At 33.2% G+C, this 26,940-nt stretch overlaps 1 protein-coding gene across 1 annotated transcript; it reads left to right on the top strand.

Moving 5' to 3' along the window:
- The first annotated feature begins 524 nt into the window (after positions 1-524).
- On the top strand, positions 525-4,476 carry LOC107957219 (uncharacterized). The gene is made up of 3 exons (XM_016892672.2): positions 525-878; positions 2,468-2,585; positions 4,142-4,476. The coding sequence occupies exons 1-3, from the start codon at positions 775-777 to the stop codon at positions 4,265-4,267; spliced, it is 348 nt and encodes a 115-aa protein (XP_016748161.1). The 5' UTR covers positions 525-774; the 3' UTR covers positions 4,268-4,476.
- The last annotated feature ends 22,464 nt before the right edge of the window (positions 4,477-26,940 follow it).

The raw sequence follows: 26,940 nt of genomic DNA, 5'->3' as shown, positions 1-26,940 counted from the left end.
ACTTTTATCCATTGTAATCTATATATATATTTAGGGTTTAGGGTGTGGGCTTATGGTTTATGGTTTATGGTTTAAGGTTTAAGGTTTAGGGTTTACTGTTAGAAAATTGAAGCAACATTTGGATTATACTGAGAAAAATTTTGAAAGTAAAAACATAGAAAAATACATGTCAAAAATGAAAAAAAATACTATTAATTAAAATAATTTTAAAGTTTTTTTTTGGTATGTGACTGATTTTTTAATTAATATATTAATTAATTTCTTATATAATTGTAAAGAAGATAATATTTATTTTAATATATTAAAATGATCAATATAGTTTAAATTATTTAAGAAATAATTATAAAGTTTATATATATTAAAACAAAATAAGGGATTTTTAGCAGAACAAAACAGTGCCATTTTGTGTAAAGGAAAATGACTTTTTGTGGCGTTTTTATTAAAAACGCCGCAAAAAGTCTTACATAAAATAAAAACGCCGCAAAAAGTCTTACATAAAACCGCACTCTTTTGTTACCCAAAATACCTTAATACTTTTTCCCAGAATTCGACATGAAAACTTTCTTTTTTCCCTCCTTTCTTTTTCCCAAAAACGGTTCCCTCCCCCCCTCCCCAAAGAAATCCTAAAATTTCACTTGAAATTAGTAGAAGCAATGATCAAAGAAGCAATGGAGTTTATGTTACCTTCTCTACTTCACTTCTCTAATAGAAAAAGAAAAAATCCTAGCGGCTACACTCTTCCCTCACTTTCCAAACTAACAGAAGAAAACAATCATGGAAATGGAGTTTTCTCAAGCCGACTTCAATTGCCTTTTAGTCGCCGAACACACTCGTAAAACCTCTGAAGTCAACTACGCCAAGGACCCTCTGATGCTGAGGTTCCTTCTTTATTTCTTTTCCTTTCAATTTTTTTATAATTCGTTTCTTTGTTTGCAGTTACTTTCCTCTGTTAATCGATCTTAATAGTAATGAGGTTCTAATTCTCTTATTCTTATTTTCTTCTTTGGTTTGAGGTTTTTTTTTAAGAAATTGTTCCGCATTTCCTATTATCGGTTAAAAATGGTTGCAGAATTTAACCAAATGGGAAGGGGATTTACTCGAATTAGCTCAATCTCAGACTGTTTCAGATGCAAAGCAGATGATAAATGATACTCTACCATGTTATTGAGTTTATTCCTATTATTAGTCATCCATTAACATATATACTTAAAATTTGAAACAGTGTAGTATTCTGATAAAATTTGCTCACCAAGGATGATTCTAAAATGAAGTGAAATGAGAAAGCGTCGTCCAATTCCAATATTGGATAAGTATTGAAGAAAATCCAAATACCGTAGAAGACTGACGTGGCGGTTACTTGGTTAGCAACCTAGCCCAGTTGGAGGAGAAATGCCCCCAAACTAAAACAAATCTTAAATAAACACCTATTTTTATCATCTTCTCATTCATATTAATCTTCAAGACAACAACACCTCATCCATCTTTAGTTGATTTCTTTGTCATCTCATCTCTTTGTTTCAATTCAATCCTTACAGCCTTTTCTATATCTGCTGAGGTAAAAAAAGAAATCTTGAATTCTTCTTCTTTATGTTTCTCAATATCAAATATGATTTGGGTTTCTTCTTCTTTACTGTCTTGAATTTATGATGATCGGATTCTTATTTCTTCTTTCTTTTTTATTTAATTTGGAATTAAAGGATATCTTAACTTGAATTTGAATTGTTGTCCTACTTTAAATTTTGTGGTTTTTGTCTACGGTAAGGTCTAAAAATAGGGTATTAGTTGACTTTACATCCTAATGGTTCTGTAGTGATATATCAGCAGATATGACTAAAAGCAGCTTCAAGATTGAACATGATTTTGGTATGTTACTGCTGATCATGTATTAGCTATTCTTTGGTTGCTTTTCGTTAATTTATGGATTTTTAATATCCAGAGATAAGGCGTGCTGAGGCTACCAGATTCAGGGGAAAATACCCTGATAGAATTCCAGTATGAATTCATCCTTACCCTTGTCCTTTTCCACCCTTTTGACTTTTTTTCCTCTCTTCTTTTCTGATGTTACAGAATAATTATGATTGTTCCACCACTTTTCTATTCTTTGTGCATTCTGTTGCTTCTTAATTTTTTCGTAGGTATCCATTTTAATATATATAATTGATTTTTGTACAAATGAAGGGTCAAATGATTCAATTGGCTAATTTACTGAAAAGTCTTGTTTTTATTGTGTTATAAGTTCTTCTCTCATTTATGAGCTTTAGAGTTTTGAGCCTAAATCAGGGCTTTGCACTGCTTTCACCTGTAATGCTTGTCTAACTTTTACTTTAAGTATATATGTTAATGGATGACTTTTTTCTTAAAACTTGTCGTGGTGTCTTTACGGCATTTTGATATATATATATATGATTATATTCCCACTTGTTCAGTTCCTATCCAATCACTAATGAACTTTGTGATACTTTGGCAGGTATAACCATGGTGCTTATTTCTTTTTACCATCATATGTCATGCGGACACATGGAGCAAAACAACAATGTCAAACTGTTAAAAGAACTCTAAGGAAGCAATTAGAGCTTGTTTTTGAGGTTTGAAATCCTTGAGATTTACATTTATGTCTTTATGTTATGCACTTCAAAGTGTAGGCTTATTTCATTTAATTTAATATGTAATTACATATTTTATTAATTTTTTATGAATATTTATTAAATATTATATTATTTTTTATATAAGATTGTTGTTTTAATTATATAATTGAATAAATGTCTAAGTTTGAGCTTAAAAATGAGAACAATTCTGATAAATTGTTGTCAGTCACCAACTTTATATCACTGTTCAGTATAGCCTCTTGTTACAATGATTCTATTATTTCTCATGCATCAGGCCCTGGATACACTAGGGAACACCAAATAGAGGATAAATAGAAGGATTCTTGGTGTAGTAGATAGGTTATAGGCTAATGGAGGTCGTCTTACAGACTTGGTTGATCGTGAAGATGTGGGTACATGCCAAATATTTGAATTTGTCCGCTGCTATAATATTTGATGCGGGCTTATTTAGTTTTTTTTTTTTACTTTTTTCCATACACTTGGACTATCATATTCCCATATCTATACCTGAAAATGTGTTCAGCATGGATGTCAAACACCGGCCAAAGAGTCCAAAAACATAGCTATAAAAATTAAATTATTAACTTTGTACTGCATGTTTCGGTCAAGTGTGTTTCATTCCCAACCCAAATCTACCATGGGAACCTCAGCCTACATTGCACCAGATGTTTTGTCTAGGAAAAAATATGATGGGAAGGTAATTCTTATTCCCTGTTTCCATAGTTTTTGGTCTATAAGACATACTATTCTGAGTTGAGCTGAGTAGAACTTCATATGAATGAAAACTTAGAGACTTTTTGGAAATATTTAGATTGCAGATGTTTGGTCTTGTGGGGTTACTTAGAGACTTTTTTGTGTTTTTTGTTGTTAGTTTTGTGTTATAATTTGTTCCAAAGTTAGATTTCAAACCCTTAGATTTATAATTAGGACTTATTAGATTTACTGGTATTTTTAGTCAAATCTAACTGTTCATCAGACCCTGATATTACCTTTTGTGCTTGTAATTTTAGATATTAGAACTAAAGAATAATTTCTATATAACGTTAAACAACAGTAGTGCAGCATGTTTCTGTTTCTGTTCTACTTTTTGCAAATTAATACTATTGTTCCTTGTTAAATAACGGAAGCATTCCATTGTATTGTGAAACCTTTAGTTTTTCTTGATATGAGTTAACTATGAAATATTATTTTCATTTTCTCATATATATGTATTTGGTGATGCATTTATTGCAAATAATTGAGACTCTTTTCAGCAAAAGGATAGTCTTAGATATGGAGGTTAGTTCCTTTAATTCCCTCTTGCTCCTAAGCCTGTGCAGTTATGCTGTTCGGTTTTTTTTGTTTTATCTGGTTATTAGCAACAATGTTTTATTTCTCTTTTGTTGAAATAAATTCTGATTCTTGCTTTATGGCGGCATTATTAAAAATTTATCTTTCCATGTCATAATTCAAAGAGATCAGTTAATGTGCTTTGACATATGTGGCTTTAAGGGTCGTATAAGTGATTTCCTTACTGGCCTGACTTTGGCTTACAGGTGCGTACTTTGGCTTTCTGTTCCGGTGTTTTGGATTCTCTGGCGGTTGAATTGAAAGCATCAAAGGAATTCTCTAAGTTATATGCAGGCATTGCAATACTTTGGCTTCATCTAAGCTTGAGCTAGCCCTCTGTTGTATATTGTTTCTTCTTCTTTTTTGATCTTTTTCCTTTGATTAATGAGAGGTGATGATGATTTGGCATTCTTTTCTCACCAGGATGAATTTTGTTTTAGAAATAGTAATACTTTTGCCAAATCATCTGTGTGTGTGTGTGTGTTTTTTTATGTATTAAATTACATATTGACTCAATAATTATGTACTAAATTTAAATTCATTAATTTTTTATATTTAGTTTTAAAGTTAAAATTTCAAAAATTAAACATAATATAATTTATCATAGAAATAAATATTATTTAATTAAAATAATTTTTTTAAAGGTCATGTTCTTTAGCGGCGTTTGTGAGAAAAGCGCCGCTAAAGGTCTGTTCTATAGCAACATTTGTGGGGAAAGCGCCGTTAAAAATCATGTTCTATAGCGGTGTTTCTTTCATAAACGTCACAAACTGTTAGCGGCGTCGTCTTTAGCGACATTTTTGCGGCGCTTGTAAAAACGCCGCAAATAGTTTTAGCAGCGCTTATAGGCCCAAAAAAATGCCGCTAAAAACCTGTTTTGTTGTAGTGCTACTTCTTTAAAAGTTTTCAATTAAACACAAACATTTAGGTTTAGATCTCACACCTGATTTGAAGACTTAAAAACATTAGTTTTGGACAGGAGAGTGAAGATCCACTTTGAGGAAGAGGGACGATTTTGAAAGTTTGACTCATTTAGCTTGAAGGTTGATTTGGGACAAAGAATTTTTTAGGGTGTTTTCTTGAAAATTTGCTTGATAAAAATTTTAGGGTTTGTTGTGAAAGTGGCTATTTCTAAAAAAAAAAATTCCCTAGTTGTAATAGGTTTTCCAAATTCATGTAGGATTGTGATAGATTTTGTAACAGCCCGTTTTTAGTGAAATTGGAACAGTGATTTTGGGACCACAAATTCGAAGTCAAAAAATTTATTTTATTGCCTACAGCATGATAGTAGTACCGTATAAAAATTTTGTTAAGAAATTTTATTGTTTACATGCTCAATTTGATAAAAAGACTAAATCGCGTAAAGTGCAGAAGTTGAGTTTTAGTAGTTAAAAGTATTGAATAACTATAGAACCTTAAAGTATGAGCCCTTATATGGAATTTAGACGATTAATGTTGATAGTGGATGTACATGGCTTGGCATTTGTGCAATTTTTAAATTTTTTAAAGGTTAATTAAGTAATTAAGTAATTAATGATAAAAACAAATGAAATAAAACAAATTATCATCTTCTATTATCATCATCAACCGAATTTAGAAGAAAAAAAATAGAAGCCATTGGAGACCTAGGTTCGTCCAACCTTAATTTTCTAATAGGTAACTGATTTTTTTTCCGTTTTTAATGATTTCTATGTTTTTGGGATCGTTGTAGCTTAATCTAGCTAGCTCGACAACTAATTTGTAAAACTGTTAAACTATTAGGGTTTTGTCATTATTGAATATACATGAGTTTTGATATTTGATGATAGAAAATGGATGGTTGTTGTTAGATAAATAATTTTTGTAAAGAGATTTTTGATGAAATTATCAATTAGAGATTAAATTAAAAAATAGAAAATTATACATGGTGAATTTGTGAAATAAATGAAATATAAGGCATGCCAAGGACCTAATTGATATTCAGCCATAGTGGTTTGTGATGGAATTTTATGAATTTCCATTTTAATGAGATAGAGACTAAATTGTAAAAAAATTAAAAATATAGGGGCAAAATGGTAATTTTTCCAAAATATGATTTTGGGCTAAATTGAGTGAATTATATATTAAATTGAGTAAATTTATCCGTATAGATCAAGACAAACCTCGTATGACTTTAGATCGAGGCAAAGAGAAAGTGTCGGATTAATCACCTCAGTATCTACGTATACTTATTGTGGTAAGTTTGTGTAATTAAATCGAGTTTATGTATTTTTAATTGAATTATACATGTGTTGTGAAATGTCATACATATATATTGATTGCATATCCAACGACGTACAAAAATTATCGAGTCCTATTTGAACCTTAGGAATTTGTAGGATACAAATGACATGTCATTAGGGTTTACATGATTCGGTTACTGGTCCTGAACGTCCTACCAATGGCTAAGGTTCGGCATGTGTTGTGGATACTCAACAACTCATGTGATCAACATCGTGTACCTACGTTCCAACCCATATGCAGCTTGTTAGAGCGAATCGATTTACAGCTCATGAGAGCATACCGATTCACAGTTTGTATGAGCATACATTATAGGATTTGATGGACTAGAATTATATGATTTAGCATACTATGTGTGAGCTACCTGAGTATCCAACAATATTCTAAATGGTTCAACGGGCAATGCTCTGATACGAAATGGTAAGAGTTCGATACGATTGATATGAATTACATGGAAATGTTGTTACATGGTATATGGAAATGGATGATACACATATGAAACATAGTTATATGTTGTGGTTATCCATGTTTACTTAGTTTATATATAGGCTTTGGCCAACTTATGGTTGGAATATGCTATGTTACTTACTTAATATGTGATTAAATGGTAAGTTATGTTCTATGTTATACGAACTTACTAAGCTTAAATGCTTACTATGTGTTATTTTCCTTATTTTTAGTGAATCGGAAGCTTGTTGGATCTATATCACACTATCCATCAGCACTTTTGGTACATTCGGTTATTTACTTTTGGTTATAATGACATGTATAGGTATTTTGGCTAATGATGGCCATGTGTTTTGTTTGAAATTTGGCCGTTTGATTTTACTTGTGTTTTGGCATATTTTGGTATGTATACAAGTAGCCTCAAAATGGTTGATGAATGACTTAATATGGTTGAATGATGGAAGATGAAATGATAGATGAATATGCATATTATATGACTTGGGACTTGTTGGAAATGTTAAGAATTAGTACTTTGTTTGAATGGCTTAAATGGTTATAGATGCTAGTGGTTGAATGACATGGTTAATACCATTTGGCATATTTTTGGTAAGTAAATTACATGATATGTATTGATGCAAATATGCATATAGGTTAACTAATCATTTTGGCCAAATTGAATACATGATTATACATGTTTAAATGTTGTCATTTAAGGTGCCATTGGGCATATTGGTTGTATGTTATTATACCATATGTTTATAGCTTGATTATGCATGGTTTAGATGACTTTTGATGGCTTGAATATTAGTACAAAGTTGGTTGTACGTACTTGTGGTCATGGGTGAGAAAATGGCTATTAAAATGGCCTATTTTTTCCACACGGGCAGAGACACGTGCGTGTGTCTCAGCCGTGTGTGATACATGGCCAAGCGACATGGCCATGTGTCCCCTGTAGCTTTCAAATGGTTGTAAGTCAGGCTATCACACGGCCTGGCACACGGGCGTGTGGCTTGGCCGTGTGATCCAAGTCAGTGAGTTACACTGGCACAGACACTGGTTGGGACATGGCCGTGTGTCCCTACTTCAAATGCCCACACGGCTTGAGACACGGGTGTGTCTCTTTGCCGTTTGAGTCACACAGCCTAGCCACACGGCCGTGTGACCCTTGCAGTGTTGAAAATTTTCCTTGTTTCCAGAAGAATTCTCTGAGTTTCTGATTTAGTTTCGACTTGTTTCTAATATGTTTTTAGGACCTCAAGGGCTAGTATAAGGGACAATAAGTATGTTTTTACTTGGTTTTATTATGTTTATTGATGTGGTTTAAAAAGTTTGAAATTTAGGTTTGTTTGATTTGAAAACCCCGGTAATGCTCCGTAACCTTGTTTTGGTGACGGATACAGGTTAAGGGTGTTACACATTTAAAATCAAGGACTAAATTAAACAAAGAGTTTTTGGTCAGGGTTGTTTAAAAAATTTATCTCTTTCGAGGCAAAAAAAGGAAATAAAGATATTTTGGTTGTATGCACACTAAGGGGTTCAAACATGGGAGTTATGTGTGGGTTTAAGGCCTTACCATTTTGTTTAAGGAATTCTAATTCCCTTATCCTATGTTAAGGAAAAAGGTAAAAAAAACATAAATTTTCTCCTATTTCTTTTAGGCCCAATTTTGGGATGTGACAACTCTCCCTTCCTTAAAGAAATTCGTCCTCAAATTTTACTTACTTGCATCAAACAAGTGAGGATATTGTTGACGAATCACCTCATTGGGTTCCCACGTCACTTCTTTGGTTCCATGGCTTTACCACAAAACCTTAACTAGAAGGATTTGCTTATTTATAAGGGTTTTAACCTCCCTATGTATAATAATTATTGGTTCTTCCTTGAAAGATAAGTCTGATCGAGGTTTGATCTCCTCGACGGGGATATCAACACATAGACACATGGAACAAATTGAGGATTCGATCTAACTCAGGAGGTAGTTCATGCTAATAGGCTACTAGGCCGATTCACTTTTGTACTTTGTAGGGACTGATGAAATGAGGGCTCAATTTCCCCTTTCAACCAAACCTTAGAACCTTTTTCCATGGTGAGACTTTTAAGAAAACTTGCCCACTGATGTGGACTTAATATCTTTCTTTTTCAGTCGAAATACAATTTCTGTCGATCTGAAGTGGTCTTTAATCTTTATTGAATTAATTGGGTTTTGTTTTCAGTTTCTTGTACTAATTCTTGACCCATTATTTTTCTTTCTTTCAATTCCATCCAACATAGGGGTGTACACCATTTTCTTCCATAAAATGCTTCGTGTGGGGCCATCTTTATCTTGCTTGGTAACTATTATTGTATGCAAACTCGACGAGTGATAGAAATTCCTCCCAACTCCCTCAGAAGTCAATGATAAAACTTCTCAACATATCTTTTACAATTTGGATTGTTCTTTTGGACTGTCCAAAAGTTTGTGGGTGGAAAGCTATGCTAAAGTCAAGTCTCGTTCCTAACGCTTTGTGTAACTTCATCCAAAACTTTAAAGTGAAATGAGGGTCTCGATCTGATATAATTGAAACTGGTACTCCATGTAATTTAACAATTTTTTCAATGTAACTTTGTTAATTTTTCTAAAGGGTAATCATTTTAAGCTGGGATAAAGTGAGCTATTTTAGTGAGTCTCCACTATCACCTATATTGATTCCTTTCTCGAGGGAATTAGAGGTAACCCATTTACAAAATCCACTGTTACTCTTTCCCAATTCCATTGTGGAATTATGATCGGTTGTAGTAATCCTGATGGAAATCGGTTTTTCACCTTTACTTGTTGACATGTCACCATCACATCTTTTTTTAATCCTGGCCACCAATAATTATTTCAAGTCTTGATATAATTTATTACTTCCAGGTTGGATAACATATGGACTATTATGGGCATATCAAAGTATTTTATATTTCAATTTTGGATCATTTGGGACACAATCTTTTTTCTAAAGAAAAAGACTCCTTTTTCGTTCATTGAGAAGTCTTTTATCGTCCCATCTTTCACCTTTCTTATTTGCGGCAACAACTCTATGTCTTAGGGTTGTTTGATTTTTATTTCCTCTTCTAAGTTTAGTTTGACTTGTAGTTCGGCTATGATGCTTCCATCATCATAAAGACATAATCTTGCCTTTAACTCTCAGTTTTTGCTTTTCTACTTAGGGTGTTTGCTGCAGCATTTGCTTTTCCTAGATGGTATTAGATGGTACAATCATAATCTTTAAGTAGTTGATCCACCTTATTTGCCTTAGATTGAGTTCTTTTTGAGTTAGGAGATATTTCAAACTTTTGTTATATGTATAAATCGTGCATTTTTCTCCATAAAGATGGTGCCTCCATATTTTAAGGGCGAATGCAATACCCCTAACACGTATCCGTCGTCGGAACAAGGTTACGGAGCATTACTGGACCAACAGAATAGTAAACCATTCAATTCATACATCAATGCAAACATAATCTAATTTCATTCAAATACATCCATAATGTCCCTTAATCGAGCCCTCGAGGCCCTAAAAATACTATAGAAACAGTCCAAGACAAAGGCAAGAACAATTGGAAATTTTAGGAAAAAATTGAAAAATTTTGACTGCAGGGGTCACACGACTGAGACACACGCCCGTGTCTCAAGCCGTGTGGATATTCGAAATAGGGACACATGGTCGTGTCCCAGCCCGTGTCCATGCCCGTATAATTCACTGACTTGGGTCACACGGCCAAGCCACACGCCCGTTTGCCAGGCCATGTAACCCTCGAAATGACCTCACACGCCCATGTGTTAAGCCGTATGCTAGGCCGTATAACTGTCTGACTTGCATGTGGCCCTAAAATAAACCTTAAAATACAAGTTTACCATTTCAAGTTTGCTTGGACCTTAAGAAACTCAAATACCAACAAAAACACCAATTCAAAATTACATAAATAGAGCCATAAACACACCAAAACCAACATAATAAATGCCTAACCAATGTACCCTCATTTGTACTGCAAGTAGATATATAATTATACATCAAAATAAACATAACTTCAAGTCATCAATTCATTCAAGCAATACCTAATCAAAATACCTATCAAAGGTACCACAATCACAACATTTCATTTATAAACACCATTCACACTAGCATAATAATTATACCTCATTTTAAAGTTATATGTAAGTTGTTTTTTTGCAAAAAATATCATTCATAATATTTACATAAGTGAAACATTAACCAAAACCACATAAGAGCCTATACATGCCATATAATTTGTATTAAACGTTCCAAAAACTACCGGGATGAGCTGGATAGTGTAAGTTGAGTGCCGGTCCTATTGTCCAACCTTCCGAGAATCTACAATGACATTAAACAACACAAGTATGCTTAATGAAGCCTAGTAAGTTCAACGTATTAAACGATAAATCTTACGGAACTAACTATAATAATTCAACAATAATAATCATACATGAGAACTCCCTATCATTCACAATTTCAATGGATAAATTCATCTATGTTCAGATCAATATTGAATAAATAATATATCTTTTAAATTCATTAAATAGATTACCTTACCGAGATTTTCTATTCGAAGAATGACTTACGGATAAGAGTACATTGTCAAATAGACCGAACACACCAGACAGAAACTCATAAGAGCTGATCCATCTGAATCACGCCAAACAGAAAGTATAATGTGAGAGTTCACAACAAATGGTAAACCTTAGTTTATTTTTGTAACTCCCCTTACCCGTATTTGACGCTGAATTAGGGTACGAGGCATTACCGGATGTAAACATAAGCAAACATATATTCCGAGTCATAAATTTTTGTCAAATTTTAAAACTTTTTACATTCAATCATAAATTCCCTATTACGAGCCTACAAGGCCCAAAACATGCTTTAGAAGTGGTTCGAGACTAAATCGAGAACTTTAAAAAATTTTGCGACACTTAGAGAATTTTTTCTAAAACAGGGGTCACATGTCCGTGTGACTTGGGACATGCCTGTGTGGTCACACACGCCCATGTACCTAATCCGTGTAACTCTCCATTTGTCACCCAAGAGCAAATTGAAGTCACATGGCCAAGACACACGCCCGTGTCCCGAAGCCGTATCCTTTACACAGCTGAGACACACGGCCGTGTCTCATGCCCGTGTGCTCGATACTGAGCATTCTTTTTTGTAACAATTAAGTTGTAGGGGACACACAGTCGAATCACACGCCCATGGGGCTGACCGTGTGGACAAAAACAAGGCTATTTACCAAGCCATTTGTCACCCTCACTTGCACACATTTACACAACAATACATGGCACAATTTCAAACATGTAAGAGATACCAAACCATTCATGATTATGACCATTACATACCAATACGATATCAATATTTATCATACACACAACATTTATCAGGCCATAAATCACATTTCCAAATATTTCACATTCACCAAGCACACCATGATCATATCACCATAGACATTGACATATATATGAATATACTTAGGCTTACAACCATGTTGCCAATATAAGCCAACTTACATGGCCAAATAGCAAAACAAGCCTTTGACGATTACAAGACATTACATTGGCTAAAATCATATGACATATATAAAAAAATGACCAAGTCCCTATACATGCCATAACTCAAAATACTTGAATTTATCAATACCTAAAATGATAGCTTGATAGTGCGATAGGATCTCTGGTGATCTCTAACCCGAGCTAGCTTGACGACACTATAAAACATGGGAAAGGGAAGCGGGTAAGCTATATAACTTAGTATAAATTGCTATAAGCCTTATAGTTATAATTTATTCAGTCACAGTGTTTGCTATATCAATTTGCAAGCATAATTTAACATGTCTTGACTTTAGCTTAACAACCGTAATCTCTCCATTATAATTGATTACCACAATCAACCAATCATTTCAAACCTCATAATAAACATACACATTAATTATGAGTATTCACTTTTCAAGCATATATTTTAACATATTTCAATTTTTAAAAATCATATCTTCCCATACTTCCATAGTCATTTTAATAGGCAATTATGCCAATCATTCCTTTTTCTCATATACGATAAATCACAATTTGTGTGAATAAAACATGTTATTTCATAACTCAATTTCACCTGAAAACTAATTACACAATCGTCAACCGAATTTACCATGTATTTCATACATCACAAATATAGACCAATAATCACAAGGCTTTCACAAAAAACATTATCATGGAAACCATGAACTCATAGTATCATGAAGTCAATGCTTATAAACTTCTGTATATACCTGTACAAATTCGTAACACTGACATACTCTTTCTCTTCTTTGACTACCTATTGAATTTCCCGTTGAACCACTTGAAATACTAAAGGATACTCGAGAATCTCGTACTTGGAATACTAAAGGATACTCGAGAATCTCCAGATATGGTCTTACATGTAATCTCGTATCGATGCCAATAGCCCAGCTATGGTCTTACACGAAATCTCATATCGATGCCATATCTCAGATATGGTTTTACACGAAGTCTCATATCGGTGCCATATCCCAGATATGGTCTTACACGTAATCTCCGTAACCCTAATGTCATTACATTTGTATCCTATCTATTCTTAGGGTTCAATCGGGACTTTCGCTGTATCAAACCTCTATCGATCATTTACGTAGTGTCGTACTCAATAACACTCACATTTTATTTCAATAATATAGCATTTACCACAATCATATCAATTAAGCAATTATACATATATAATTTAATGCTTATTAAACATATGAACTTACCTCGACATAAAAATGGCGAATAGGATCTAACTGTCAAATACTCGTTTTTCTTCCGTTCTAATTTTGAACCTCATTGTTCTTGATCTATAATATCACATTTAACTTATTTAATCATTATACTATTCAAATCAGCCCAAAATCACATTTCACATTTTTACATTTTAGTCCCTAGGCTCGTAAAATGATTTTCATCAAATTTCTTCATTACCCAAGCCTAGTCAGATCTTTATTGTACTCATACCAGCCCACATTTTTCATTAAATCACACTTTTACTACTTATTTTATAAATTTTACAAATAGGTCCTTTTAGGCATTTTCATCGAAAATCACTTAGCAAAAGTCATTTATTATACATCAAACATACATTTTCTACCATTAAACATCAAAATACAAAAAATCCATTATGGGTAAAATTTTAGACTTTGACTATGTCTTAAATTAGTGGTAGAAATAGATAGATCATGTTACAAGGATTTCAAAAACATAAAATGATTAAAAATGAGGCTAGAACGGACTTACAATCGAGATTGAAAGCTTGAAAAACCCTAGCCATGGTTTCTAATTGTAAAATTCTGCCATGGGAGGAAGATGGACAAAAATTAGCTTTTAATTTGGCTTTTTAATTCATTTAATTACCAAATTACTAAAATGCCCTTAATGAAAAACTTTGGAAACATATCTAACAATGTCCATTTTTGTCCACCAACTTAACCAATGGTCTAATTACCATTTAGGGACCTCCAATTTAAAATTTCATAACAATTAGACACCTCTAGCTTATACAACTTAAGTTTTGCACTTCTTGCAATTTAGTCCTTTTGGCCAAATTGAGTGCCCAATCGTCAAAATTTTTGAACAAAATTTTCACGAAATCATTCCATAAAATTGTAAACCATAAAAATATAATAAAAATAAATTTTTCTATGTCGGATTTGTGGTCCCGAAACCACTATTCTGGATAGACCCAAAATCGGGCTGTTACAAGTTGGGTAATATAAAGGTATCTCCCTCCAATACCATCTATACTCTAAACCCCCGTAATGCACCAAAATACGAATGTACTTTATCCCACGTTCAATTTAAACCGAACATCAAATTCAATATTATAACTCAAATAATGATTCATTTCCAATAGTGGAACTCATATTTATATTATATCAAGTAATATCAATCACCTATGTACGTAAATGTTAAATTTAACTGTACAAACTTACCTGGACTGAATTATAGAAATTACAGAAGTTCAGGGACTATTTTTCTATTTTTCCTTTTCCACGAATATCTACGAGATCGTGATCTAAAATGTAAACTTACTCAATTGTTGGCATATATTTCATTTCCAATCCATTATACCATTAATACCCTTTTATTTTTTGAATTTACACAATTACCCCAAACTTTTATAATTTTTACAATTTAGTCCCTTAACTCGAAATTCATCAAATTAACCAATTTTCTCAAGTCAATATTTTATCCAAATATACTAGACCCTCAAACAGCCCTTACTAAACATTAACTTCACTATCAAACCCTAATATTTTGACATTTTTCACAATTTAATCCTAAAATTAAAATTTAGCAAAAAATCTCTTTACAAAATCATCAAACAACAAAATCAAAGCTCCAAATACATGATATTCATAAAAAAATCCAATATTCAATAATGGAAACTTCCAAAAGTTTTAACAGAATTAGAAACGAAGGTGCGGGCTAGCTGACCTAGTTGCAACAATCTCAAAAACATAAAAAATACAAGAAACGAAATCAAAATGGACTTACATGCAAAGAAATAAGCAAACTAAATCTTTCTCCTCACCCTAGCTATGGCATTCGGCCATTTGAAGAAGAAAATGAAATGAATTTTTGTTTTTCATTCTTTGATTTAGCTTAATTTTAATTAAACTTCTATTTATTTACAAAATTGCCATCTAATTCACAGTATTTTATTATTTTCCATTTAATAGCCATCCCACTATTCTAATTAAGGCATAATTGTTTCTTAAGTCCTCCCTTATTTATTAATCAAGCCATTTAATCCCTTAATTATTATAGTTACTATGTTTTGCATCTTCTATAATTTAGCCCTTTTTTCTTTAATTTACTACCTAAGCGTTAAAATTTCTAAACAAAATTTTAATACAACTTTAATGACTATAAATATTCTAAAAATAATATTTATGAGTTGATATGATGGAAATTTGTGGTCTCAAAATCATTGTTCCATTACCACTAAAAATCAGGCTGTTACAACTCTACCCCTTTATAAAATCTGTCCTCAAAATTGTTACCTGAAAATAGATCATGATATTGTAGTTTCATTGATTCCTCAATTTCCCTACTCTTCTTTTGAGTCATGCTGATGCCATAGGACTTTTACAAATGGTACCAGTTTATTCTGCAGTTCTTTGACTTCCTGAGCTAAAATTCTTACGGGTTCTTCCAAATACGTCAAGTTTAGTTGTAACTCAAATTCACTATGAGGAATCACATGCAAAGGATTAGATCTGTATCGTGTCAGCGTTGAAACATGAAACATATTATGGATTTTCTTGAGTTTAGAGGGCAAAGCTAATATATAAGCTACAAGGCCGATTCTTTCAACTATCTTGTACGGTCCTATAAATCTCGGACTCAACATTCCTTTCTTCTCAAAACGTAGCACTTTTTTCCACGAAGAAACTTTCAAGAATACTCGATCGCTAACCATAAATTCTATATCTTTTCTTTTCAGATTCGCGTATGATTTTTGACGGTCAGATGCAACTTTCAAACAATCCTGAATAATTCAAACTATCTTCTGTTTCTCGAATAAAATCAATTACCACCATTTTAGATTCACTCAATTGTGACCAATATAACGATGTTTTACATTTTCTCCCATAAAGAACTTCAAATGGTGCCATTTTTATACTGGCTTGATAATTGTTATTATAAGCAAATTCAACTAACGACAGGTGCTTTTCCCAGTTACCTTCAAATTCAAGTATACAACATCTCAACATATCTTCCAAAATATGAATCACTCATTTTGATTGCCCGTTAGTCTGAGGATAAAACATTGTGTTGAAATTAAGCTTAGTTCCTAGAGCCCCGTGAAGTTTGCTCCAAAATCTCGATGTAAATCTCGAATCTCAATATAAAATAATAGATGTTAGAATTTCGTGTAATCAAACAATCTCAGATTCTTCTCGAGTGTGAAATCTGTTTTGAGTGGAATAAAATATGTCAATTTAGTCAATCTATCAACAATCACCCACATTGAATCTTTCTTTCTCGAAGTTACAGGTAAACCAGATACAAAATCCATTATGACTCACTTCCATTTCCATTTAGGAATCATAACAGATTGTAGTAAACTCGATGATACCTGATGTTCTACTTTCACCTGTTGATAAATCAAGCATTTAGCTATGAATTCACAAATTTCTCGTTTCATACCCTACCACCAGTACATCTAATTCAAGTCACAATACATCTTCGTGCTACCTGGATGAATAGAGTACGTATGTTGTGAGCTTCAGAAATAATATCATATTTCAAATCTAGATTATTTGGAATGCATATTCTATCGTGATAACACAATGTACCATTATCATCAACACTGTATTCCAAACTAAAATTATTCGTTTCAACATCAGCTTCGGATCTTCATCTTGCAATTCTCGAATTTGTTGTAGAAACAACGGTTTCGTTCTCAACTCTACTAATAAAAAACCATCTTCATTCAGAACAAATGAGTGTTCAACACTCGTAGTGCAAACAATGATGACTTTCAACTTAGTGCATCTGTAACTACGTTACCCTTTCTCGGATGATAATCAATAACTAGATCGTAATCTTTTAGTAGCTCTAACCACCATATCTTTCTCAAATTCAATTCTTTTCTAGTCATCAAATACTTTATAATTTTTTGATTTGTGAACACGTGACATTTCTTGACGTATAAATAATGTCTCCAAATCTTCAGATGAATACAATCGCGACCAATTCAAGATCATGAGTGGATAATTCTTTTCATGCAGTTTTAATTGTCGAAAAGCGTAAACTACTACTTTTCCTGTCTACATCTACACACAACCCAAACCGTTGAGAGATGCATCACTATAAATAACATATGCTACCCCAGACTTAGATTGAGTCAACACTGGAGGTTCCGTCAACATGTTCTTCAGCTGATCAAAACTCATTTGGCACTTATCGGACCAAGCAAACTCAATATTTTTCTATAACAATCTGGTCACTAGTGAAGCAATAATCGAAAAGTTTTTAACAAAGTCTATAGTAACCTACTAAACCCAGAAAATTTCGCACCTAAGAAACATTTTTTGATGTTTCCCAATTGATCACAGTCGAAACTTTACTCAGATCAACTCGAGTCTTGTCTGTTGATACTATGTAACCTAAAAATCCAACCTCGCGAAGCCAGAATTCACATTTACTAAATTTTGTGTACAACTATTTTTCTCTCAAAGTGTGTAGCACGACTCTTAGATGTTGAGCATGCTCGGATTCTGTCTTGGAATAGATCAATATATCTTCAATAAATATAACAACAAATCTATCCAAATGAGGTTGAAAAACCTGATTCATTAAATCCATAAAAGCAGCAGGGGCATTAGTCAAACCAAATGGCATTACTAGAAACTTATAATGACCATAACGAGTTCTGAAAGCAGTCTTAGACATATCACAATCTTTAACCTTCAATTGATAATACCTAGATCTGAGATCTATCTTCGAGAACACTGTGACACCTTTCAATTGATCAAACAAATCACCGATACGTGGCAAGGATACTTATTTTTTATTGTGACTTTATTCAACTGTATGTAATCTATACACAATCTCAAAGAGCCATCTTTAACTCATAATGACCATAACAAGTACTGAAAGTAGTCTTTGACACATCATAGTTTTTAACCTTCAATTGATAATACCCAAAGTTGAGATCTATCTTCGAGAACACTGTGGCACTTTTCAATTGATCAAACAAATTGTCAATACGTGGCAAAGGATACTTATTTTTAATTATGACTTTATTCAACTGTCTGTAATCTATACACAATCTCAAAGAATCGTTTTTCTTTTTTACAAACAACACAGGTGCACCCTAGAGAGACATCCCCGGTCGAATAAACCTCCGTCTAATAACTCTTGCAACTATGCTTTCAGTTTTTTTAATTCAGCTAGTGCCATGTGGTATGGTGATATTGATATCGGTGCGGTTCCAAAAACCAAATCAATCACAAACTCAAGTTCACGATCAGGAGGTATACCCAACAACTCTTTAGAAAATACAACAGTGAACTCACTAACAACTGGTAACTAATCTAGCTTCGATTGTGAATCTCTGCTATCAAGAATATATACTAGAAATGCTTTGCTACCTTTTCGTATCAATCTCTGAGCAGAAAAAAACTAAAATAATTCTAACAACATTTTTCAGACTTTTAGACTCAACTAAAATCATCTCTCTTGCCTGACATTTTAAATCAATCCATTTCTAATTACAGTTTACTATAGCATCATCCAACGATAGCCAATCCATACGCAAAATAACATCAAATTCTTGAAAGGGTAACAACATCAAATCGGCAGGGATTCACAAACCTTTAACTTTTAGTGGACAATTACGACAAACTAAGTTAACTATCACACTTTGACCTAGTGGATTAGTAACTTGAATATCATAATCAGTAGATTCAACAGGTAATTTCTTTTCCATTACTAATACAGTGCAAATATAAGAATGAGTTGACTCTGGTTCAATCAATACATACACAGTAATATCAAAGAGATAGAATATATCAGCAATCATATTTAGAGCAGTGATAGTATTGGAAAGAACATATGTTTTCTCTCTACTTATCGATTAATTTGTCCCCATTTAGTTATCTTTAGCACATATTTTAGCATATTCAATTCAGTAAATTACATTTTACAACTTAGTGGATCTTAGCCTATTTATCCTTAATTTTGTCACGTTTTGGTACCGATGTCGCTACATGAGTATTTCCAGATTGTGCCTAAAATTGTCACCGCACTTGACAGTTGTCTAGATAAGAACAAAAATGTGTGAGCTATCCAGTCTGGTACAACCAACTTGTACATACAAAGGCAGCATGATTCTGATGAAAGGACACTTGTGCTATTTGGAAGAATATAAATTTTCACGTGAAAGGAAAAAAAAAGTGAGGCTTCTTAGGGCGTATTATCTTCTTCAACCTATCTTTTGAAGCTATTCAGCTATGGAGGCTTAAGTTTCCTACAAGTGAAATGACATGAAAGGGAAGCAGATCAGACGAGGAGCCCTTAGTGTGACACAAGAAGGAATGGAGAGATCCAAATCGAGATTTTCTGGAATAGTATTCTCCACTTGTTTCTTTTATAGTTCTTTTCTAAACGATGGTGATTCTTTCTATTTCATGTTTTTTCGAAAGTACACATGATTTTTGGGTTAAATGTTATTTTATTCAATCTTGCTTCTATTGTTTAATCTTTGGGTTTGAATGTTTTTAGCATGGAAGTGTTATTGCTGTCACTGGCACTAGAAAGTGCAGCAATAGTTCAAGCTAACAAGCATGACAACGGAAGTTGCTTAAGGATTAGAGGAATTTAATCCATGATAAGCCATAAATTTAGCATGTTTTTAATCCCATTCTTGATGCGTTTTTGGATGATTTACTATATAAATTAGTGAATTTGATGTTCTTAATTCTTTAAATTTATGTTTCTATACTTAGGTGAGCATAGGGGAGTGAAAAGAGTAAAAATGTGACAGCCCTAAATTGACCATAGTCGGAAAGCGGTTTCGGGACCGCTAAACCGAGTCACCAAAGTATTTGAATATGATATTTATTGTCTAAAATATGTGAATATGAATGTGTGTAAGTTTTAAGCTTCGATTTAGCCGATTGCATGTGAATTTAGTTAATAGGACTTATGTGTGACACTTTTGAAATGTGATAGGTTAATCCATAAGGACCTATTAATGCATGTTGTATAAATGATGGGTTTGCATGTCAAATTACCCAAGTTTTAGATAGTGGCCGGCCATGGTATGGGTCATTGATGATAATATGTATTTTTCTATTAGCATTACTAGTTTACAAAATAAAATAATGTATTAAGAATAATAAAACATGTGGTGAATGGAGGGAGAAACAAAAGTTGTTTCATCTTTGCTCCTCATTGCCGTAACTAGAAGAGAAAGAGCTTGGAGAAATTCGGCTATGGTGGTTCACTAGATTAAGGTATGTTCAATGTTGCTTTGGAAGTTCATACATCCTTTGGATGATTAGTCTAAATTCTAACTATTTTCATGCCGATTTGGGGTTGTATGGACAGTCCCATTTGTTGCACTATGCTGTCCAGTTTAGGGACCAATTAATTCAGTTATTACAAGATTAAAAAGAATGGATTTTTGTTGTGATGAGCTAATAAATTTTAGTACTATTAAGTGTGTTCTTGCGGGATATAATTTTTGCTGCCTTGTGCTGTCCAAAATAGGACATATTGAATGTACTTGTGAGTGAATTTTTCAAAGGAGACTTTGTAAATTCTTATGTTTAAATTCCAATGTTTGCATGCAGGTAAGTTATGGTTATAGGTTGATAAATTGAGTTAAATAGCTAAAACATTATGTTATTCTTACTAAGTTTCAGTTGTTAGTAGTGACGTAACAATTTGACAATTAAATGCGTAAATGACTGCTGGAAACTGCAGCTTGAAAACAAATTGTTCCAGCATGTAAATGCTGATTTGAATGTGCTGTAATATGTGGAGGAATTGGTCTGCTGCATGTTTGAAATAAAAAGAAAACAATAGTTGTTAAATATTAGTTTTTGTTGCTAATCGAATGGGTTTAATTCATTGTTCAAGGGGCTATAGATTGGTGTTAATTAAGCTATTCGGACATGGTCTATGAGTGTTTGCAAATCCGGTTTAAGTGCATAGGTGCTAAATACCTTGTATTGGAAATTTTGATGTATAAGTAGAAATTAATTAAGATGATTTGGGTAAATTCTTAGCTTAGTTGTGTTAAGTATTCGGCAATATTCATAATAATGAATGTGAGAGTGTATATAAATACGTGGTTGTGCATAACTTAAGTAATCGACTACAATATATATACTTATATGTATGTTAGTGCCTTATGTATACACCTTGTGTCATTGAGACATTCGAAAATAAATATGTATTAAAGTTATATTCGTAGTAGTTTAATGTGACTTACCAAGAACACAAATTTGAAAGCGAAATGGTGATAGACTTAAGTAGTAAATTGATTCAAATGAATTGGTTCTAAAATGTATATGAATGCCGTATGATTGTGTTTGATTGGGAAGTAAATTGTTGATTTAGCTCAAGAGCTTAGAGGATCAAAGTTGGATAAGGGAAAGGAAAAAGTGATCGAATAGTCGTTGAAATCGTTCGACAACATCCGAGGTAAGTTCTTAAGTATTTGAGTTTGATTCCTTTGTAAGTTTTAAGTTTTTAAATGGGATGAATATGAATTAAGTATATACGTTAAGGTCAATGACTTTTCTAAATGACGGCATATATGATATTATGTTTTAAATATGTGAATGAGAACTTTACAGAGTAAATTGTATAAATCAGCTAGGGACAGCAACAGTAGCGTGTTTTGGAAAAATTACCATAAATTGTGGGAGTTGAGTTAAAGGCTGAATAAATTATGTAATTAAAGCTTGATGCGTCTAGTTTCGTATACAAGAAATCGTGTAAGTAAAGGGGTTGCCGATAATGAGATTTTCAAAGTTGTGTGAGACAGAGTCCGAATGGCCCTGAAATCCCCTGTTCAGCATTCGGAAAATCATTATAAATCGTAAAAAAATTATTATAAGATAAAATTTATGCTTAGACTCCTTAATGAGTCTAGTTTCAAACAAAATAAACGAGAACATATTTTGAATTCTGTACAATGAGAAATTAAATTCTTAGTGAAGAGTAGTCAGAGTAGTCAAGCAGTGAAATAGGGGAAACTTTGAGAAAATCTGGTATTGATTGGCCAAACCAAAAATTCTGAAAATTTTGTGGATAGAGGATATACGAGTCTATTTTCATGGAAAATTAACGGCACATAATTTGGAATTTCGTAACCCCAGTTACAATAATTTAACGACTATTGCTCAGGAAAACAGCTTGTAGAGAACTTGTGGTTATGTTGTAAACATGGATAAAACTTGTTTTAGTTGCTCATAAGCTATTGATTAAACCCATACGTGAATTCTAAATTGTGATATTATAAAATGATATATGAGTGTTAGATGGATCTTTGATATTAAATTTTGAAATTGTAAGTTTATAAGTATTCGAATATGAAATGATAGTATGGCTTGAAATTGAATTATTCATTGGAAAATGATAGATGTAGATTCAGCCAAGGCAAATGTGATGAATGTGAACATGCATATGTGTGATAAGGCCGAATGGCCAATGTGATGAATGTGAACATGCACATATGTGTGATAAGGCCGAATGGCCAATGTGATAAATGTGAACATGCACATATGTGATAAGGCCGAATGGCCAATGTGATAAATGTGAACATGCATATATGTGATAAGGCAGAATGGCCAATGTGATGAACGTGGAAGTGTATATATATGTGGTAAAGCCGAATGGCTAATGCGAAATGTGTATGAGATGGATATGTGGTAAAGCCAAATGGCTAATGTGAGATATGTATGAGATGTGTATATATATATTGTGGCCAAATGACAAACGGCGGAAGGTGTGTTTTATTAGATATTTGATGAGGTAAATGAATTACAAATATGATAGTCGATGTGAATGTTGTAACATGTGAATAAATATGTATGAAACTTTATGATGTAAACCCGGGATTAAAGACCAGATGACCATATGTGGTGGCTATGTCTGGGTTAAGACCTGCTGACTTCGTGTGGAGATTTCATCTGAGCTAAAGGTCTCGCCGATAATCCGAGTAGAGTTTAAAGCTATAAGACTTCGCAATAAGAATTGCTTATAAATATATTCAATGCGAAAGGTTAAACAGGTATGTACTCCAAGTTTATATGTGAGCTTGATTTAAAATATATCATAAGGCAATTATGTGATGCATACGTGAGCAATCTATGAGACTATTCTTATGATTATGTGACATCGGATCAGTGTGAGAGGTTATGTGAAATTACACAATATATCTATGTCACATGAGCTCACTTTTATGTGAAAGTTTATCTGCCTATTGTATATGATAAGATGTGCATATTCGGTAAAGGGATAGTATGCCCGAAGGAAGAGTGAAATAAAAATACGAACAACTATGTTATAATTTGATTATTATCTGTTGACACTGCTTAAAACTTACTAAGCATTGTAATGCTTACCCCGTTTACTTTGTTTCCTCTGTTTTATAGATCTCATTTGGAAGCTACAGGCTCGGGGATCGTCAACAACTAGTCACACTATCACTATCCACTGCTTGTTACTGTTATGTTTTGAATTATTTTATGGCATGTATAGAATAGACTAGTGGCGGAAGAATATTTTGGTTAATGTATATAAGCCATGCGAAAATGGCATCTTTTGAATGTTTACTTAGAGAAGTTTAAATTTTATCCCTGGCTGTGCTTAGTACTTATCTAAATGAATGATCTTTATTTCAAGAAAACGTTTAAAATTTTACGGTTCTGACATGAGTTACAAGTCCGGTAATGCCCCTTACCTATTCCGGCGACGGTCACGGGATAGGGGCGTTACATTTTATTGGTATCAGAGCTACGGTTTAGTCGATTCTAGGACTAACGTAGCACGTGTGAGTCTAGCTATACATACCATAAAGTGATAAAATGATAGTGTGATGATTTCTGACAGTTAAAATGTGTTTTTCGTACAATAATAAATTTTGATCCTGAACGAGCTGTGGCAGATGGTATTGAGAGCATTGGAACATGCTTATGATGTGTCAAAATTGAGAAAAGAGTGAATTACGAATATGATATGCTATGTGAAATGTACTTGTTGATTTTTCTATGTGCCTTTTTCAAATGATGCAATGAATTTTATGATATGCATATATCATGTGCGAACTAGATATATAAGCCCTAAGGTATGTGATAAATTTAGTAAGTCTTTGAGTAATGGAACTTAGTTTATGATTTGATTAAGTCATGACATATAAGCATAACAAATAAACGGTGATATAATGATTCTACTTGAATTATATATTGAGGTGATTAGTTTATACTTGTGACGGGTAGCCGAATGTGTATAGAGATCATGTTATAAAGCCAATCAAAATCATGCTCGTTGTATGTGGCTATTGAGCCGAAATTGGTAAGGTTTGGTAAGTGTCTTGTGTTTGAGCTTTAGTAATGAAAATGAAATATGGATGTGTCATGATTTATTGATATATGTGCATGATTATTCGAATGTATCCTGGCTAAGTCCCGAAGAGCATTCGTGCTAGTGATGTATCCGGGCTAAGTCCCAAAGAGCATTCATGCTAGTGATGTATCCGGGCTAAGTCCCGTAAAGCATTCGTGCTAGTGATGTATCCGGGCTAAGTCCCGAAAAGCATTCGTGCTAGTGATGTATCCGGGCTAAGTCCCGAAGAGCATTCGTGCTAGTGATGTATCCGGGCTAAGTCCTAAAAAGCATTTGTGCTAGTGATGTATCCGGGCTAAGTCCCTAAGAGCATTCGTGCTAGTGATGTATCCGGGCACACGCCCTTGTGCCAACCAGTGTCGATTTCACACCTTGTTTCCCAAACACACAAAAAACCCAATTTTTAAGCTTTTTGAGAATTCTAAAGTCTATAAATAACAATTAGAAGAAGAGATCAGGGGAGAAAGCAGAAAAGATTAAAGAAATTACTCAAAGAACACCATCAGAGCCAACTCAGAAGCGGATCTCCTTCAAGATTGAAGATCTCCTTCTAACTTTTTTTGAAGTTTATTTGAATTTCTTTATGTCTTGTAGTTTTTCTGACTTCGAGATGTTTTCTTTTTAGATTATGAATTAAATTCCCTAAAACAAATGTAACACCCCCACGCCCGAAACCATCGCCGGAGTCGAGCTTGAGGGGTTTCCGAACATAATTTATCAAATTAAGAACTTCAAATCATTTGTTTCTACATCACAGCTTTCTAGCTACCCGCATCATAGTTACAAGAAAAATCATATCTCGAGTTACGAAACTCAAAATCAAGATTCGTAAATTTTCCCTAAATCTAGACTCATATATCTATTTACTAAATTTTTTCTAGAATTTTTAGTTGGGCCAATTAGTACAGTTTATTAGTTAAAGTATCCCCTATTTCAGGGTTCGACTGCTCTGACATCTGTGTATTACGAATCAGATATCTCTCTATAAAGAATTTCAATGACTAAAAGGTTTGTTTATATTACAATTAGACTCAATAAGGAATCTGTACATATAAAGAATGACTTCTAATTATTTTTTTAAAGTTTATTATGAATTTTTAAAGTCAGAACAGAGGATTCAGAAATCACTCTGGCCCTGTTTCACAAGGTTTCAAATATCTCATAAAATATAATTTATATGCCTGTTTTTTTTATCCATATGAAAATAGACTCATTAAGCTTCAATTTCATAACTTGCTCATCATTTAATTCCATTTATACTATTTTTAGTGATTTTTCAAATTCATGTCATTGTTGCAGCAATATTCTGTTTTAAGGCAAATTTCATCTTTTCATGAGTTGTTATGAACTTGATAACCTATTAAACTTCCATGATATCAAACATGATCTAAATTTAACCATCACCATGACTTATCAATATCAAACATTTTCTCAACCAATCATGGCCATATCATAAAATTATTTACACAAAATAAGTATATTGCTATACATGCCATACTTAAGTTTTACAAGCCATTTACCCAGATGAAAGTCCTTTGGATAGTGTGATCGAACCTTCGACCCATCCCGATTCCCGAGCTGGCTTGTTCAAAACTATAGTAAATAAAGAGGAGGGAGTAAGCATAAATGCTTAGTAAGTTCATATGTAAATAATAAGTAACATAACAATACAAATATACCAAACAACTTTAGCATGGTATCACCAAAACATATATCACATTTCTAAACATCATTCATCATCTTACCACCTTATCGTTGTTGTATCTATTTTCAACCCGAGGGTTAAGAACATACCTGTCCAAAGTGTCCATTTCACAACACTTACCAAAACGTCACTTGCACCTTAAGTGTTCTTCCATTTCACTAGAAATTTCACCCGTTGAACACATCGGAATACAACTCGGATACACGGATAATTTGCACATAAGTGCCTCATATGTAATCAAGAAATCATGTAACCCGCCCCTAAGTGAACTCAGACTCAACTCAACAAGCTCAGGCGTTCGCATCCATAAGTGAACTCGGACTCAACTCAACGAGTTCGGATGCCTAGTTACATTTCACGAACTCGGACTCAACTCAACGAGTTCGGACATTTGCATCCATAAGTGAACTCGGACTCAACTCAACGAGTTC

This window comes from Gossypium hirsutum, chromosome A05, assembly GCF_007990345.1.
Source record: "Gossypium hirsutum isolate 1008001.06 chromosome A05, Gossypium_hirsutum_v2.1, whole genome shotgun sequence".
In the NCBI taxonomy this organism is placed as follows: Eukaryota; Viridiplantae; Streptophyta; class Magnoliopsida; order Malvales; family Malvaceae; genus Gossypium; species Gossypium hirsutum.
The sequence above is the reverse complement of the archived record's forward strand: the minus strand, read 5'-3'. Positions and strand labels throughout refer to the sequence as shown.